At 49.6% G+C, this 19650-nt stretch overlaps 1 protein-coding gene across 1 annotated transcript in view; it reads right to left on the bottom strand.

Annotated features, from left to right (window-relative positions):
* LOC144489413 (pyruvate carboxylase, mitochondrial-like) overlaps nucleotides 1-19650 on the bottom strand; it is a gene marked incomplete at its 3' end in the record, with an annotated part of 60933 nt that extends 41283 nt beyond the window's left edge. The window contains exons 1-4 of the mRNA XM_078207249.1: nucleotides 19619-19650; nucleotides 12008-12143; nucleotides 8252-8436; nucleotides 7467-7632 (exon numbers count right to left, since the gene is read on the bottom strand). Coding sequence (XP_078063375.1) covers nucleotides 7467-7632; nucleotides 8252-8436; nucleotides 12008-12143 — 487 coding nt within the window. The remainder of the gene's footprint in view (nucleotides 1-7466; nucleotides 7633-8251; nucleotides 8437-12007; nucleotides 12144-19618) is intronic.

Genomic DNA, 19650 nt, shown 5'->3' with positions numbered 1-19650 from the left:
GCAGACTCGATGGGCCAAATGGCCTCTTTCCGCACTGTAGGGATTCTATGATTCTACAATTCTAAGAGTACTCAGACTTCCAAGCTTGAATTACTTGTGCAGCAGTGAGAACACAATACAGCGCAAAGCATTTCAAGGTGATCTTCATCCAGAATATGTAACCGTTATAGTTCACCGTATCTTGCTCTTTGGAATTTTGTGATTGAAAGGGTCGTATTTGCATCCTGTGGCCAAGGCTGGAAACACAGTGTTTCTGGAACTAACACAAGTTTTAGATTAGTCGCTTATCCTGACTGCGTAAGCGTTGGTCTCACTGAAGGCCTTGTTTGGCTAATAATCATTTTCCATTGCTTAACAGGAGTTGATTGTCATGACTTAATTTCCACAATTGTTGCAGCTTAATCTTTCCACACCACCATCTGCTGTTTTTAACTGCTTTTAACGATAGTTTCACTATATTTATTGCTTTAGTTGAAGTGCGCCTCCTTAATCTTGTGGAACAAAGTGAATTAAATACTTCGCCATAGCTGGAATTGCAACTTATCTACACAAGGATGGTCTCTCCTCACGGAGGGACTCTCATAGCAGCAGGGGCAGGCCATTCAGCCCATCGAGTCTGTACCCGCCATTCAATACGATCATGGCTGATCGGACACTCCCATTGCCTTTTCCACCCACTTTCCCCTTCCCGCTATTGTTAATCGGAAATCTATCAATCTCTGCTTGCAACACACACTCAATGACTGAGCTTCCACAGCCCTCGGGGGGAGAGAATGCCAAAGATTCAACACCCTCTGTGGGAAGAAATCTCCCCTCATCTCAGTCCCAAGTGGCATCCCCCAAATTCTGATATTGTGCCCCTTGGTTCCAGACTCCCCAACCAAGGGGGGAAACAACTTACCCGCACCCACCCCCGCCCATTATAGAATCATAGAATATTACAGTGCAGAAGGAGGCCATTTGGCCCATCGAGTCTGCGCCAACCATAATCCCACCCAGGCCCTATCTCCATAACCCCATGCATTTGCCCTAGCCAGTCTACCTGACACTAAGGAGCAACTTAGCATGGCCAATCCACGTAACCCCCACATCTTTGGACACTAAGGGGCAATTTACCAGGGCCAATCCACTTAACTCGCACAACTTTGGACACTAAGAGGCAATTTAGCACGGCCAACCCACCTAACCTGCACATCTTTGGACACTAAGGGGCAATTTAGCATGGCCAATCCACCTAACCTGCACATCTTTGGACACTAAGGGGCAATTTAGCATGGCCCACCCATCTAATCTGCACATTTTTGGACATTAAGGGGCAATTTAGCATGGCCAATGCACCGAACCCACACACCTTTGGACACTAAGGGGCAATTTAGCATGGCCAATCCACCAAACGTACACATGTTTGGACACTATGGGACAATTTAGCATGGCCAATCCACCTAACCTGCCCATTTTTGGACACTAAGGGGCAATTTAGCATGGCCAATCCACATAACCTGCACATCTTTGGACACTAAGGGGCAATTTAGCATGGCCAACCCATCTAACCTGCACATCTTTGGACATTAAGGGGCAATTTAGCATGGCCAATGCACCTAACAAGCACATCTTCCTTCAAGCATTTTATGGGTTTAAATGAGATCTGTATGGAGTTTGCACATTCTCCTCGTGTCTGCGTGGGTTTCCTCCAGGTGCTCCGGTTTCATCCCACAGTCCAAAGATGTGTGGGTTAAGTTGATTGGCCGTGCTAAAATTGCCCATTAGTGTCCTGAGATGCGTAGGTTAGAGGGATTAGCGGGTAAATGTCTAGGGATATGGGGGTAGGGCCTGGGTGGGATTGTGGTCGGTGCAGACTCGATGGCCAAATGGCCTCTTTCTGCACTGTAGGGTTTCTATGATTCTATGACCTCTTATTTTTCAAAACTCTATGAGAATACAGGCCCATTTTGCCCCAATCTCTCTTCATAAGACAGTCCCGCCATCCCTGGAACAAGTCTGGTGAACCTATGTTGCACTCCCTCTCAAGCAATAATATCCTTTCTGTGGTAAAGGAACCAAAACTACCCTCAGTACGCCAGATGTGGTCCAACCAAGATCCCATACAATTGAAGCAAGACCTCACTACTGTACGCAAATCTTCGAGTGATAAAGTTCCATTCACCTTCCTAATAGCTTTTTAAATTCATTTGTGGGACCTGGGCGTTGCTGGCTGGGCCCAGCATTTATTGCCCATCCCTAGTTGCCCGAGGGCAGTTGAGAGTCAACCACATTGCTGTGGCTCTGGAGTCACATGTAGGCCAGACCGGGGTAAGGACGGCAGATTTCCTTCCCCAGAGGACACTCGTGAACCAGGTGGGTTTTTCCAACAATTGACAATGGTTTCACGGTCATCAGTAGATTCTTAATTCCAGATTTTATTTTTATTGAATTCAAATCCCACCTACTGCCGTGGCGGGATTCGAACCCGGATCCCCCAGAACATTAGCTGAGTTTCTGGATTAATAGTCGAGTGATAATACCACTAGGCCACCGTCTCTCTTGCTGCACCTACATGTTAGCCTTCAGTAACTTATGGACAAAGACATCCAGGTCTCTTATCCTAAAGTCTCCCTCAGTGTAGCCGAACAGGCGCCGGAGTGTGGGGGATTTTCACAGTAACTTCATTGCAGTGTTAATGTAAGCTGACTTGTGACACTAATAACTAAACATTAAATTTAAAATCACTGCTTTCTAATTTCTTACCATTGAGGAGACACTGTGCACAGATGTTCCTTCTATCGGAATGGACTACTGCACATGTTTCCATATTGTACCCTTGCCAGTGAGGTGCCAAGTGGGGAACTTTGGGCTAAGATTCTGGCCAGTGATGCGCTAACTTGCCGTTCAAGTAACACCAGAACACACTCCGATCTGCTCCCACACACCATGGGACAGCACTTGGCTTTCATTGAATCACCACACACAGAAAACTGTTTGCAGCTATCAACGGTGATGAGAGAACATGCCCCTGTCTACATCAATGGGGACGGGGCAGCAATGGTTGAGTGCAGGAGGTGGCCATTCGGCCCATCGAGCCTGCACCGACCACAATCCCACCCAGGCCCAATCCCCATAACCCCCATGCATTTACCCTAGCTAGTCCCCCGACACTTGGCCAATCCATGGTAATCCAGAACGGATTGAATGTATTCAAGAGGCGGCTGGATATAGCACGTGGGGCGAACGGGATCAAAGGTTATGGGGAGAAAGCAGAATTGGGCTATTGAGTTGGACGATCAGCCATGATGGTAATGAATGGCGGAGCAGGCTCGAAGGGCCGAATGGCCTCCTCCTACTCCTATCCTCTATGTTTCTATCAGAACATTAAGTCCTTTGGTGTCCAGATCACCAACAACCTATCCTGGTCCCCTCCACGCCGACGCTATAATTAAGAAAGCCCACCAATGCCTCTACTTTCTCAGGAGATTAAGGAAATTTGGCATGTCCGCTACAACTCTCACCAACCTTTACAGATGCATCATAGAAAGCATCCTTTCCGGTTGTATCACAGCTTGGTATGGCTCCTGCTCTGCCCAAGACCACAAGGAACTACAAAAGGTCATGAATGTAGCCAGTCCATCACTCAAACCAGCCTCCCATCCATTGACTCCGTCTACACTTCCCACTGCCTCGGGAAAAGCGGCTCGGACATTCTCTCTTCCACCTTCTTCCATCGGGAATAAGGTACAAAGCTTTGAGGTCACATACCAACTGACTCAAGAACAGCTTCTTCCCTGCTGCCATCAGACTTTTGAATGGACCTACCTCGCACAAAGTTGATCTTTCTCTGCACCCTAGCTATGACTGTAACACTACATTCTGCACTCTCTCCTTTCCTTCTCTATGAACGGTATGCTTTGTCTGAATAGCGCGCAAGAAACAATACTTTTCACTGTATCCCGATACATGTGACAATAATAAATCAAATCAAGTCAAATCCTGGGGGTTACCATTGGCCAGAAACCAGAAACTGGACCAACCATATAAGTACCATAGCATCAGGTCAAAGAAAGTCAGAAGCTGGGAATCCTGCGGAGAGTAACTCACCTCCTGACTCCCCCCAAAGCCTGTCCACTGGGAATCCTGCGGCGAGTAACTCACCTCCTGACTCCCCCCCCCCCCCAAAGCCTGTCCACCATCTACAAGGACACAAGTCAGGAGTGCGATGGAATACTCTCCACTTGCCTGGATGAGTGCGGCTCCCAACAACACTCGAGAAGCTCGACACCATCCAGGACAAAGCAGCCCCGCTCGATCGACACGCTAACCACAAACACTCACTCCCTCCACCACCGATGCACAGTGGCAGCAGTGTGTACCATCTACAAGATGCACTGCAGCGACTCGCCAAGGCTTCTTCGCCAGCACCTTCCAAACTGGCACGGTGGCACAGTGGTTAGTACAGTTGCTTTACAGCGCCAGGGACCCGGGTTCGATTCCAGCCTCGGGTCACTGTCTGTGCGGAGTCTGCATGTTCACTCCGTGTCTGCATGGGTTTCCTCCAGGTGCTCTGGTTTCCTCCCACAGTCCAAAGATACGCCGATTAGGTTTACTGGCCAAGCTAAATTGCCCCTTAGTGTTCAAAGATGTGCAGGTTAGGTGGATTGGCCATGCTAAATTGTCCTTAGTGTCCAACGATGTGTGGGTAAGGTTGATGGGACACTAAGGGGGCAATTTAGCATGGCCAATCAACCTTACCACACATCGTTGGACACCAAGGGCAATTTAGCATGGCCAATCCACCTAACCTACACATCTTTGGACACTAAGGGTAATTTAGCATGGCCAATCCACCTAACCTGCACATCTTTGGACACTAAGGGCAATTTAGCATGGCCAATCCACCTAACCTACACATCTTTGGACACTAAGGGTAATTTAGCATGGCCAATCCACCTAACCTACACATCTTTGGACACTAAGGGTAATTTAGCATGGCCAAAGATGTTTAGGTTCGGGGAATTAGCCAAGGTAAATATGTGGGTTGCGGGGATAGGGCCTGCGTGGGTTGCTCTGTCGGACAGTCAATGCAGACTCGATGGGCCGAATGGCCTCCTTCTGAACTGTAGGGATTCTGTAAAACCGATGACTGCAATAATCAAGAAGGGCCAGGGCAGCAGGTATCTGGGAATACCACCAGCCCTTTCAAATCACACACCAAACCGACTTGGAAATATATCACTGTTCCTTCACCGTCACTGGTCCCTCCCTGACAGCACTGTGGGTGTACCTACTCCACCTGGACTACAGTGGGCTCAAGCAGGTGGCTCATGGGCGACCCACCTTCTCCTGGATAATAGGGGACAGGCGACAAATGTTGGCCTTGCCAGCGATGCCCACGTCCCATGAAGGAAATGAGGTGGAAGTACAAATGCAGCACAAGACGTTCAGTGACAAGGTGCCCATCTGATAGGCACCGTGCCAACGTTGCTTCATTATAAACCACAACACCGTCCGCCTCCGACTTCCCATGTCAACGATTGTCAAGGTTCACCACAAATCACGTGTATGTGTAGAGTATTCGGCTAGAACTTAAAGTTTATTTATTAGTGTCACAAGTAGGCTTACATCAACACTGCAATGAAGTTCCTGTGAAAATTCCCTAGTCGCCACACTCCAGCGCTTGTTCGGGTCACACTGAGGGAGAATTTAGCATGGACAATCCACCTAACCTGCCTCACGGCGCCAGGGACCCGGGTTCAATTCCAGCCTCGTGTCACTGTCTGTGTTGAGTCTGCACGTTCTCCCTGTGTGTTCTTCCTCCGGGTGCTCCAGTTTCTTCCCACAGTCCAAAGATGTGCAGGTTAGGTGGATTGGCCATGCTAAATTGCCCCTTAGTGTCAGGGAGACTAGCCAGGGTAAATACATGGGGTAACGGGGAATAGGGCCTGGGTGGAATTGTGGTTGGTGAAGACTCGATGGGCCGAAAGGCCTCCTTTTCACTGTGGGGATTCTATGATTCTATGAATTTACCATGGCCAATCCACCTAACCTGCACATCTTTGGACATTAAGGGCCAATTTAGCACTGCCAATCCACCTAAACTGCACATCTTTGGACTGTGGGAGGAAACCGGAGCACCCGGAGGAAACCCACGCAGACACGGGGAGAATGTGCAAACTCCACACAGACAGTGACCCAAGACGGGGAATCGAACCCGGATCCCTGCCGCTGTGAGGCAGCAGTGCTAACCACTGCGCCACCCAAACTGAAATCATGTAGGGTGCCCCCACCTTCAAGGTTACTGCCTGGTTTCGAACATGGAACCATTTGTGCATGAGACGAATGCAGTCACCACCACACTGTCCCATAGTGTCCAAAGATGTGCAGGTTAGGTGGATTGGCCATGCTAAATTTTTTTACCAGGATGTTGCCTGGTATGGTGGGAAAATCGTATGAGGAAAGACTGAGGGGCTTGAGGTTGTTTTCGTTAGAGAGAAGAAGGTTAAGAGGTGACTTAATAGAGGCATACAAGATGATCAGAGGATTAGATAGGGTGGATCGTGAGAGCCTTTTTCCTCGGATGGTGTTGGCTAGCACGAGGGCACATAGCTTTAAATTGAGGGGTGAGAGATATAGGACAGATGTTAGAGGTAGGTTCTTTACTCAGAGAGTAGTAAGGGCGTGGAATGCCCTGCCTGCAGCAGTGGTGGACTCGTCAACGTTGAGAGCGTTCAAGTGGTTATTGGATAAACATATGGATGATATTGGAATAGTGTAGATTAGAGGGGCTTTAGATTGGTTTCACTGGTCGGCGCAACATCGAGGGCCAAAGGGCCTGTACTGCGCTGTAATGTTTTATGTTCTATGTACTAAGGAGCAATTTAGCACCGCCAATCCATTGAACCTGCACATCTTTGGACACTAAGGGGCAATTTAGCATTTCCAATCCACCGAACCTGCACATCTTTGGACACTTAGGGGCAATTTATCATGGCGAATCAACCTAACCTACACATTTGGAGACCAAGGGGCAATTTAGCATGGCCAATCCACCTAACGTGCTCACATTTTGAGTGGGGGAGGAAACCGGAGCACCCGGAGGAAACCCACGCAGAAATGGGGAGAACATGCAAACTCTGCAAGGTCGAATTTGAACCCGGGTCCCTGGCGCCGGGAGGCAGCAGTGCTAACCACCGTGCCTTCATGCTGCCATAGTTGTGGCCCAACCAATGATTAATACAGTTTCAGCAGAACCTCCCTGCCTCTTACACTCCATGCCTCGGCCAATGAATGAAAGGATTCCAGAGGGGAGGCGATGGCCCAGTGGTATTATCGCTCGATATTAATCCAGAAACGTGACAGCGAACGGCGGGACTTTGCTGTATCTTCACCACAAGCCCTCTTGGGGAGGGGAGGAACACAGACTGCAAACAAGAATACTAACATAGCTGGATAGAGGCTAACGGTATTGTGATAGGTACCGGCTTCGATAGCGATGGCCCGAGCTTCCACCTTGTCGCCCATTCTGCGCACCACGTCTGGGCTGGGTCCAATGAAACGCACCCCGGCATCCACGCAGGCCTGTGCAAAGTCCGCTCGCTCCGACAGAAATCCGTAGCCCGGGTGAATCGCATCCACCTCGTTTTCCTAAACACAAGCAGCACAGACGCCATTTAAAGTTTCAAGTTTATTTATTAGTGTCACAGGTCGGTTTACATTAACACGGCCATGAAGTTACTGTGAAAATCCCCTGGCCGCCACGCTCCGGCGCCTGTTCGGGGACACTGAGGGAGAATTTAGCACCTAAGCAGCACGTCTTTCGGACTGTGGGGGAACATAGGAGCACCCGGAGGAAACCCACGCAGACACGGGGAGAACGTGCAGACTCCGCACAGACAGTGACCCAAGCCGGGAATCGAACCCGGGTCCTTGGCGCGGTGAGGCAGCAGTGCTAACCACTGTGCCACCATGTCGCCCAATATCTGGAATTAAGAATCTACTGATGACCCATTGTCAGAAAAACCCATCTGGTTCCCTTTAGGGAAGGAAATCGGCCGTCCTTACCCCGGTCTGGCCTACATGTGACTCCAGAGCCATAGCAATGTGGTTGACTCTCAACTGCCCTCGGGCAACTTGGGAGGGGTAACAAATGACCCAGCCAGCGACGCCCATGTCCCATAAATGAATTTTTAAAAAGGTGGGACTTTTATGAGTCTAATGGAAAAGTAAACACTGCAGGTCATTAACAGGCGAATAAAACACTTGCCTTGGCGACTTTAATGATGTCAGGAATGTGTAAGTAGGCTTGAACAGGAGGTAGTCCTTTCCCGATCAGGTAGGCTTCATCAGCTTTCTGTCTGTGCATCTGTCCCGTGTCCTGTTCCGAATAGACCGCCACGGTGCGAATGCCGAGCTCAGTGCAAGCGCGGAACACGCGGATCGCAATCTCACCTGATCAGAGGAGTAAAAACAGGACTATGTTATACAACAGCATAGGAACTGGAGGCCATTCAGCCCCTCCAACCTGTTCTGTCCTATCATTCAGTGGTTAGGTTGATTGACCAGGTTAAATTGACCCTATGTGGGGTTACGGCAATAGGGCCTGGGTGGGATTGTGGTTGGTGCAGATTTGATGGGCTGAATGGCCTCTTTCTGCACTGTCGGGATTCTATGATTCAATTAGGTTTCGTTTGGAATTATCTTAGCTGTATTTCCCTACTTGGTTTCACACTCTTCAGCACCCCGACTCAACTCAAATCCATCAATCCCTGCTTTGAAACCTTCTGCCAACCCCCAGTCCGTCCTTGATCCCAACTGCCCCCATGCTTTTAAATTTTGGAAGTTTATTTATTAGTGTCACAAGTAGGCTTACATTCACACTGTAATGAAGTTACTGTGAAAATCCCCTTGACACCACACTCCGGCACCTGTTCGGGTACACTGAGGGAGAATTTAGCACCTAACCAGCACATCTTTTGGACTTTGGGAGGAAACTGGAGCACCCGGAGGAAACCCACGCAGACACGGAGAGAATGTGCAAACTCCAGACAGACATTGACCCAAGCCGGGAATCAAACCTGGATCCCTGGTGCTGTGAGGCAGCAGTGCTGGCTCCTGTGTCTGCCTGGGTTTCCTCCGGGTGCTCCGGTTTCCTCCCACAGTCGAAAGATGTGCACCTTAGGTGGATTGGACATGGTAAATTGACCCTTAGTATCCAAAGATGTGTAGGTTAGTGGATTGGCCGTGCTAAATTTCCCCTTAGTGTCCAAAGATGTGTAGGTTAGATGGATTGACCATGCTAAATTGCCCCTTAGTGTCCAAAGATGTGTAGGTTAGATGGATTGACCATGCTAAATTGCCCCTTAGTGTCCAAAGATGTGTAGGTTAGATGGATTGGCCGTGCTAAATTGCCCCTTCGTGCCCAAAGATGTGTAGGTTAGATAGATTGGCCATGCTAAATCTGGGGATTACAGGGTAGGGGAGAGGGGCTGGGAAAGATACTCTGTCATTGAGTCAGTGCAGATTCGATGGGCCAAATGGCCTCTTCTGCACTGTAGGGATTCTATGATTCTATCACTCCATTTACCATTCAGAAATGTTAACTTTTTAGTTTCTTCTTGTTTTATTTGCTCCCTCCATGACTGCCCAGGGAGCATAGAATTGGCCACCATAAAAGTTAAAGAGTGTAACTCTACGAAGTATTAATGTCAATTTCCCGGAGAGGCCATGAGGCATAATATTGGCGACACTTTCACGACTCTGTTCTGAATGGTTCTGATATCTTGATCCCCTGAGAAGCCATAAGCAAAAAGCAATAAAGCCATGGTGTGGAGAGGAATGAGTCTGTTCCCCAATCACTAACTCGCCTCTCCTTTCTCTGGAGGCTAAGGAAATTCGGCATGTCCACTACAACTCTCACCGGCTTTTACAGATGCAAGGGGCAATTAACGGCGGGCAATAAACGCTGGCCCAGCCGGCGACGCCTCTGTCTATGAACGAGTAAAAAAAAGTATGTGAGTCATGCTATGTAAACCTATAATCTCTCTCTCAATGTCAGTAAAATGAAGGAGATTGTCATCGACTTCAGGAAGCTTGGAGGAGAAAATGCCCCTGTCTACATCGGCAGGCATAAAGTGGAAATGGTCGACAGCTTCAAGTCTCTAGATGTCCAGATCATCAACAACCTGTCCTGGTCCCCCCATGCCGACGCTATAGTTAAGAAATCCCACCAACGCCTCTACTTTCTCAGGAGGCTAAGGAAATTCGACATTTCCACTACGACTCTCACCCACTTTTACAGATGCACCACAGAAAGCATTCTTTCCGGATGCATCACGGCTTGTATCCTGCTCTGCCCAAGACCACAAGGAATTACAAAAGGTCGTGAACGTAGCCCAATCCATCACGCAAACCAGCCTCCCAGCCATTGACTCCGTCTACACTTCCCGCTGCCTCGGGGAAAAGCAGCCAGCGTAATTAAGGACCCCCACGCACCCCAGACATTCTCTCTTCCACCTTCTTCCTTCGGGAAAAAGATACAAAAGTCTGAGGTCACAGACTGACCGACTCAAGAACAGCTTCTTCCCTGCTGCTGTCGGACTTTTGAATGCACCTATCTTGCATTAAGTTGATCTTTCTCTGCACCCTAGCTGTGACTGTAACACTACATTCTGCACCCTCTCCTTTCCTTCTCCCCTATGTACTCTATGAAGAGTATGCTTTGTCTTGTATAGCACGCAAGAAACAATACTTTTCACAATATCCCAATGGATGTGACAATAATAAATCAAATCAAATCAAGAATTATATCATGTCATACATAAGTATGCTAACTGGTTTTGAAGGGGAGATTAAGTCTATGAGAGGAATATTGCTTCAATTGGAACTAATAGAGACATGTTTCAATGAAAAATCAATTCAATTCAATTGAATTCGATGATGATTTGGGGCGGTATGGCGGCACAGTGGTTCACATTTCCACCTCACAACGCCAGAGACCCGGGTTCAATTCTGGCCTCAGGTCACTGTCTGTGCGGAGTCTGCACATTCTCCCCGTGTCTGCACGGGTTTCCTCCGGGTGCTCTGGACAGTCAAAAGATGTGCAGGTTAGGTGGATTGGCCTTGCTAAATTGCCCCTTAGTGTCCAAAGGTGTGCTGGTTAGGTGGATTGGCCATGCTAAATTGTCCCTTAGTGTCCAAAGGTGTGCAGGTTAGGGGGATTGGCCATGCTAAATTGCCCCTTAGTGTCCAAAGATGTGCAGGTTAGGTGGATTGGCCATGCTAAATTGCCCCTTAGTGCCCAAAGATGTGCGGGTTAGGTGGATTGGCCGGACTAAATTGCCCCTTAGTGCCCAAAGATGTGCGGGTTAGGTGGATTGGCCGTACTAAATTGCCCCTTAGTGCCCAAAGATGTGCGGGTTAGGTGGATTGGCCGTACTAAATTGCCCCTTAGTGTCCAAAGATGTGCGGGTTAGGTGGATTGGCCATGCTAAATTGCCCCTTAGTATCCAAAGATGTGCGGGTTAGGTGGATTGGCTATGCTAAATTGCCCCTTAATGTCCAAAGATGTGCAGGTTAGGTGGATTGGCCATGCTAAATTGTCCCTTAGTATCCAAAGATGTGCGGGTTAGGTGGATTGGCTATGCTAAATTGCCCCTTAATGTCCAAAGATGTGCAGGTTAGGTGGATTGGCCATGCTAAATTGCCCCTTAGTGTCCAAAGATGTGCAGGTTAGGTGGATTGGCTATGCTAAATTGCCCCTTAATGTCCAAAGATGTGCAGGTTAGGTGGATTGGCCATGCTAAATTGCCCCTTAATGTCCAAAGATGTGAAGGTTAGGTGGATTGGCCGTTAGTGTCAAGGGGAACTAGAGTAAATGCATGGGGTTATGGGGATAGGGTCTGGGTGGGATTGTGGCTGGTGAAGATGCGATGGGCCGAATGGCCGCTTTCTGCACTGTCGGGATTCTATGATTGATTCATTCGCCAAATCCCAATCATTGGAAGGAGATTTCTCCTCTTACCTCTGTTCGCCACCATCACCTTCCTGATGGGTTTGTACTCCGTGTGTTGCGTGCTTTGACAAGCCGCGTTGATCACAGAAACCCGCTTGAGCGCCAGGAAGCTGAAGCCCCCCCTCACAACCCGGAGTCGAAGCATCTGTAATCGAAGCAGAGGCGGCACGTTAGAATCAGAGAATGGACGGCATCGAGAACAGGCCCTTCGGCCCAAACTGTTCCATGTTGACCAAAGTGCCCATCTATGCTAACCCTGAATTTGGCCCATATCCCTCTAAACTTTTCCAATCCATGTATCTGTCCAAATGCCCTTGAAATGTTGTCAGTGTCCCTGCCTCAACCACTTCCTCCAGCAGCTCATTCCACACACGTCCCAGCCTCTGTGTAAAAAGTTGCTCCTCAGGTTCCCATTAATTCTATCCCCTCTTAACTTAAACCTATGCCCTCCAGTTCCTTTGTAATCTTTTGTCTTGTTAGTCCTCCCCAAGTGTATTACCTCACATTTTTACGTCCGAGGCTGATCCCTCGGATCCCAGTCTCTCCGACTAATGGAAACATCTTTCCCACGTCCACTCTATCCAGGGCCTTTCCGTATTCTGTAAGTTTCAATGAGATCCCCTCTCTCATCCTTCTAAACTCCATCGAGTACAGACCCAGAGTCCTCAAACGCTCCTCATACGTTAAGCTTTTCATTCCCAGGATCGTTCTGGTGAACCTCCTCTGGACCTTCTCCAAGGCCGGCACATCCTTCCTTAGATACGGGGCCCAAAACTGCTCACAATATTCCAAATGTGTTCCGACCAGAGTCCATACTTGTTAAAACAAGCAACGTTTTAATTCCGGTACCTCCTGCCACGCTGGCATTCCGTCACTTTGCACAAATACTGGGTGGCATGGTGTTCATCACTGCTGCCTCACAGCGCCAGGGACCCGGGTTTGATTCCCGGCTTGGGTTCCTGTCTGTGTGGAGTCTGCACGTTCTTCCCCGTGTCTGCGTGGGTTTCCTCCGGGTGCTCCGGTTTCCTCCCACAGTCCGAAAGACGTGCGGGTTAGGTGCTAAATTCTCCCTCAGTGTTACCCGGACAGGCACTGGAATGCAGCGATTGGGGATTTTCACAGTAACTTCGTTGCCGTGTTAATGTAAGCCAACATGTGACAATAAGCAAACTAACTAAACTAAACGCACCCCGGACATACTCTTCCACCTTCTTCCGTTGGGAAAAAGATACAAAAGTCTGAGGTCAGGTACCAACTGACTCAAGAACAGCTTCTTCCCTGCTGCTGTCAGACTTCTGAATGGACCTACCTCGGATTAGTTGATCTTTCTCTACACCCTAGCTGTGACTGTAACACTACATTCTGCACCCTCTCCTTTCCTTCTCCTCTATGTACTCTATGAATGGTATGCTTTGTCTGTATAGCGCGCAAGAAATACGTTTCACTGTATACTAATACATGTGACAATAATAAATCAAATCAAATCAGGATATCCCAAAGTGATCAACAGTCGTGGAGCATTATTGGACAGTAGTCACTGCTGTGATCTCATTGAAACATAGAGGACTGTTGATGGGTTTGGCAGGGTAAATGTTGAGAGATGCTTCCCCCCTTGTGGGAGAATCTAGGACCAGAGGGCACAGTCTCAGAATAAAGGGGTGCCAATTCAAGACGGAGATGAGGAGGAACTTCTTCTCTCAGGGGGTTGCACGTCTTTGGAACTCCTTGCCACAGAGATCTGTGGGGGAGGGGGGCAAAGTCCTTGTGTGTATGTGTGGGACTACAAAAGGTTGTGAATGTAGCCCAGTCCCATCACATAAACCAGCCTCCCATCCATTGACTCCGTCTACACTTCCCGCTGCCATGGGAAAAGCAGCCGACATAATTAAGGACCCTACACGCACCCCGGACATTCTCTCTTCCACCTTCTTCCGATGGGAAAAAGATACAAAACTTTGAGGTCACGTACCGACCGACTCAAGAACAGCTTCTTCACTACTGCTGTTGGACTTTTGAATGGACCTCCCTCGCATTAAGTTGATCTTTCTCGACACCCTAGCTGTGACTGTAACACTACATTCTGCACCCTCTCCTTTCCTTCTCTATGAACGGTATGTTTTGTCTGTGTAGCGCGCAAGAAACAACACTTTTCACTGTGTCCCAATACATGTGACAATAATAAATCAAATCAAATCAAATCAAATTTAAGGCTGAGATGGATAGATTTGTGATCAGTGTGGGGATCGAGGGTTACGGGGAAAGGGCAGGGAAGTGCGGAATGTCGGAGCAGCCACGATGCTATTGAGTGGCAGAGCAGCCTGGACAGGACCAATGTTGATGGTGACTGGAACACGCTGCCAGTGGAGGTGCGGGAAGCATCCCATTAGCAACGCTGAAGCTGTATCTGGATAGGCGCATGAACAGGAGGTCAACAGAGGGATAGAAACCCACGTACGGGCAATAAGTAAATTAAAGTTTACTTATTAGTCACAAGTAGGCTTACATTCACACTGCAATGAAGTTACTGCGAAAATTGCCACACTCCGGCGTATGTTCGGGTTACACTGAAGGAGAATTTTAGCGTGGTCAATTCACCTAACCCGCACGTCTTTGAAGGAAACCGGAGCACCCGGAGGAAACCCACGCAGACACGGGGAGAACGTGCAGACTCCGCACAGACAGTGACTCGAGGCCGGGAATCGAACCCGGGTCCGTGGTGCTGTGAGGCAGCAGTGCTAACCCACTGTGCCGCCCCAAGTAGTGGGTAGTAAATAAGGATTCGGAATCGGCGCAGGCTTGGTGGGCCAAAGGGCCTGTTCCTGTGCCGCATTGTTCGTTGTAATAAATCACCCAACAGTTTTTTCCGAAGTGACCCCCCCCACCCCACCCACCCACCCCCCCCAACCCCCCCACCCCACCCACCCACCCCCCCCAACCCCCCCCCACCCACCCACCCCCCCCACCCCCCCCACCCCACCCACCCCCCCCAACCCACCCCCCCCACCCACCCCCCCCCCACCCACTCCCCCCCCACCCACCCCCCCCCCACCCACCCCCCCCCACACCCACCCCCCCCCCCACCCACACCCCCCCCCACCCACACCCCCCCCCACCCACACCCCCCCCCACCCACACCCCCCCTCTCCCCCCCCCCACCCACACCCCCCCTCTCCCCCCCCCACATCCCCCCCCCCCTCACCCCCGACGGTGCGTGTGAAATCACTGGGCCGATCTGGTCACCTCGGCTCACCAAGGCTAAAAACTATTCCACATGCACAGTTTGGAGTTGGGACGCTTGGTAGGGGGGCGAGGGGTTAACTCGCAACTGAAACCACGCTTGGAGATCAGATCAGATTTCCAGAGGGAGCCAGGCTCATGCATCTGGCCCTGAAGGAAGGGTCTGGAATTAGTCAGCGTCACAGGCAGTGGGGCCTACTCCCACTGATTGACAGCACGTGAGAAAGGCTCAAACATTGCCAACTCACAGAGACAGATTATTTGGCAAGACAACTTGACTGCGAACAGGGTGCGGTTGAACAAGCATCTTTGACCCATTCGGTTACCTCCGTGCCAAGAGTAAAGCCCGAACCATCGTGACATTGAATAGAATTTAGCATCGAACCCCTCCAGTGTAGAAGAGACTGCTCAACCCATCGAGGTTGCACTGACTCTCCAAAAGGGCACCTTACCCAATCCCTGTACCCCACACATTTACCCTGCGAATAAGACCATAAGAGCATAAGTTATAGGAGCAGAATTAGGCCATTCGGCCCATCAAGTCTGCTCCGCCAATGGCTGATAAGTTTCTCAACCCCATTCTCCCGCCTTTTCCCCCCTGTGACCTTTGACCCCCTCACCAATCGGGAACCTATCTATCTCTGTCTTCAATACACTCGCTGACCCGGCCTCCTCTGTGGCAACGAATTCCACAGATTCACCCCCACCCTCTGGCTGAAGAAATTCCTCATCTCGGTTCTATGGGCGGCGCGGTGGCACAGTGGGTTAGCGCTGCTGCCTCACAGCGCCGAGGACCCACGTTCGATTCCCGGCATGGGTCACTGTCTCTGCGGAATTTGCAAATTCTCCCGTGTTTGTGTCGGTTTCCTCAGAGTGCTCCAGTTTCCTCCCAATGCAATGAAGTTACCGTGAAAATCCCCTAGTCGCCACACTCCGGCGCCTGTTCGGGTAACATTGAGAGGGAATGTAGCACGGCCAATGCACCCTAACCAGTGTGCCTTTCCGAGGAAACCGGAGCACTCGGAGGAAACCCATGCAGATGCCCCATGGTCACCCTGTTTATAGAAAGGATGTTGTTAAACTAGAAAGATCGCAGAAAAGATTTACTAGGATGCTACCGGGACTTGATGGTTTGAGCTATAAGGAGAGGCTGGATAGACTGGAACTTCTTTCTCTGGAGCGTTGAAGGCATAAGGGTGATCTTATAGAGGTCATAAAATAATGAGGGGCATAGACAGCTAGATAGTCAACATCTTTTCCCAAAGGTAGGAGAGTCTAAAACTGGAGGGCATAGGTTTAAGGTGAGAGGGGAGAGATACAAAAAGGATCCAGAGGGGAAATTGTTTTCACATAGAGGGGTGGTGAGTGTCTGGAACAAGCTGCCAGAGGTAGTAGTAGAGGTGGGTACAATTTTGTCTTTTAAAAAGCATTTAGACAGTTACATGGGTAAGATGGGCTATACCAGGGATATGGGCCAAACGCGGGCAATTGGGACTAGCTCAGTGGTAAAACCTGGGCGGCATGGACAAGTTGGGCCGAAGGCCTGTTTCCATGCTGTAAACATGCAGACTCCACACAGACAGTGACCCAAGCCAGGAATCGAACCCATGTCCCTGGCACTGTGAGGCAGCAGTGCCAACCACTGTGCCACTGTGGACCAGATGGGTTTATTTTACTCCATTTTTGTTTAGACTCCGTCTACACTTCCCACTGCCTCGGGAAAAGCAGCCAGCATAATCAAGGGCCCCACGCACCTCGGACATTCTCTCTTCCACCTTCTTCCGTCGGGGAAAAGATACAAAAGTCTGAGGCCACGTACCAACCGACTCAAGAACAGCTTCTTCCCTGCTGCTGTCAGACTTTTGAATGGACCTACCTCGCATGAAGTTGATCTTTCTCTATACCCAAGCTATGACTGTAACACTACATTCTGCACTTTCTCCTTTCCTTCTCTATGAACGGTATGCTTTGTCTGTGTCGCGCGCAAGAAACAATACTTTTCACTGTATACTAATATATGTGATAATCTATGTAGTTGTCACAGTTACGAGCTTTATAATTCCAGATTTTATTAATGGAATTTAAATTCCAGCAGCTGCCGTGGTGGGATTCGAACCTGTGTCCCTCCCCTAGAGCTTTATCTGGGTTTCTCTGGATTCAAATCTAGTGACATTACCACTGGACCACCACCTTCCCCAGTGCATGCAAAACAGAACTCTAACATAAGTTTCGATCTTGCAAACATGCCAAAGAGAAAGTGACTCCAAATGTTGTCACGATTATGCAAGGATTCAAAACAGATCGATTCAGCACAGCAGTTTGGAAGAAATGTCCAAAATACAAAGTCGTTACATAGTAGAAACTCAAATTCCAAATAGGGGTGGCACAGTGGTTAGCACTGCTGCCTCACAGCGCCAGGGACCCGGGTTCGATTCCCGGCACGTTCTCCCCCACCCCCCGCTCCCGCCAATGTATCATAGAATCCCTACAGTGCGGGAAGGAGACCATTCGGCCCATCGAGTCAGCACCAACCACAATCCCACCCAGCCCCTATCCCCCCGTAATCCCATGTATTTACCCTAAAGTCCCCCCAACACCAAGCGGCAACTTAGCATGGCCAGTCTACCCAACCTGCACATCTTTGGACCGTGGGAGGAAACCGGAGCACCCGGAGGAAACCCACGCAGACACGGGGAGAACGTGCAAACTCCACACAGACAGTGACCCGAGCCGGGAATCGAACGTGGGTCCCTGGTGCTGTGAGGCAGCAGTGCTATGCACTGTGCCACCGTATCTACGTGGGTTTCCTCCGGGTGCTCTGGTTTCCTCCCACAGTCCGAAAGGCGTGCTGGTTAGCTGCGTTGGCCATGCTAAGTTCTCCCCCATGTACCCAAACAGGCGCGGTCGTGCAGCGACTAGGGGATTTTCACAGTAACTTCACTGCAGTGTTAATGTAGGCCTATTTGTGACACTAATAAATAAACTTCACAAAAAAAACCTTCATAGCAGAAAGAGGTTTTACAGTAGAAATTCCCATTCTAAGAGTTTTATTTTTTATTCATTCGTGGGACATGGGCGTTGCTGACTGGACCAGCATTTATTGCCCATCCCTAGTTGCCCTTGGAGGGCAGTTGAGAGTCAACCACATTGCTGTGGCTCTGGAGTCACATGTAGGCCAGACCGGGGCAAGGACGGCAGATTTCCTTCCATCAAGGGTATTCGTGAACTAGATGCATTTTTCCGACAATCGACAATGGGTCCACTTGGAGTACTGTGCTCAGTTCTGGTCGCCTCATTACCAGAAGGATGTGGAAAAGATTGAAAGGGTGCAGAGGCGATTTACAAGCATGTTGCCTGGATTGGGTGGCATGCCTTATGAGGATTGGCTGAGGGAGCTCGGTCTTTTCTCCTTGGAGAGACGTAGGATGAGAGGAGACCTAATAGAGGTATATAAGATGTTGAGAGGCATAGATCGGGTGGACTCTCAGAGGCTTTTTCCCAGGGTGGAAATGGCTGCTACGAGAGGACACAGGTTTAAGGTGCTGGGGGATAGGTACAGGGGAAATGTTAGGGGGAAGTTTTTCACACAGAGGATGGTGGGCGAGTGGAATTGGCTGCCGTCAGTGGTGGTGGAGGCAAACTCAATAGGGTCTTTTAAGAGATTCCTGGATGAGTACATGGGACTTAATAGGGTGGAGGGTTATAGGTAGGCCTAAAAGGTAGGGATATGTTCGGCACAATTTGTGGGGCCGAAGGGCCTGTTTTGTGCTGTAGTTTTCTATGTTTTTATGTCATCAGTAGATTCTTAATTCCAGATTTTTTTTATTGAATTCAAATTCCACCATCTGCCGTGGCGGGATTTCGAACCCGGGTCCCCCAGAACATTAGCTGAGTTTCTGGATTGATAGTCTAGTGATGATACCACTCGGCCATCGCCTCTCCAGTGGGAGTGAGTATCACAGAATGAATGGTAGCAGCACAGATGGAGGTCATTTGGCCCATCCTACCTGTGCTAGCTCATTGAAAGAGCTATCCAATTAGGAACTACAAAGGGTCGTGAATGTAGCCCCAATCCATCAGGCAAACCAGCCTCCCGTCCACTGACTCTGTCTGCACTTCCCGCTGCCTCGGGAAAAGCAGCCAGCGTAATTAAGGACCCCACGCACCCCGGATATTCTCTCTTCCACCGGAAGAAGGTACTAAAGTCTGAGATCACGTACCAACCGACTCAAGAACAGCACATACAGGGGCGAATGTGCCAACCCCACACAGACAGTCACCCCAGGCTGGAATGCGAGGCAGCGATGTTAACCGCCATGCCACCGCTTACCGCACAGCCAGTCTCCAAAGCGATACAATGAACCGGTTTCAAAATTATGTTACCTTCTGACACTAACGTTAAGCTTCCTCCCGAC

This window comes from Mustelus asterias, unplaced genomic scaffold (assembly GCF_964213995.1).
Source record: "Mustelus asterias unplaced genomic scaffold, sMusAst1.hap1.1 HAP1_SCAFFOLD_2157, whole genome shotgun sequence".
NCBI classification, from domain to species: Eukaryota; Metazoa; Chordata; class Chondrichthyes; order Carcharhiniformes; family Triakidae; genus Mustelus; species Mustelus asterias.
The sequence above is the reverse complement of the archived record's forward strand: the minus strand, read 5'-3'. Positions and strand labels throughout refer to the sequence as shown.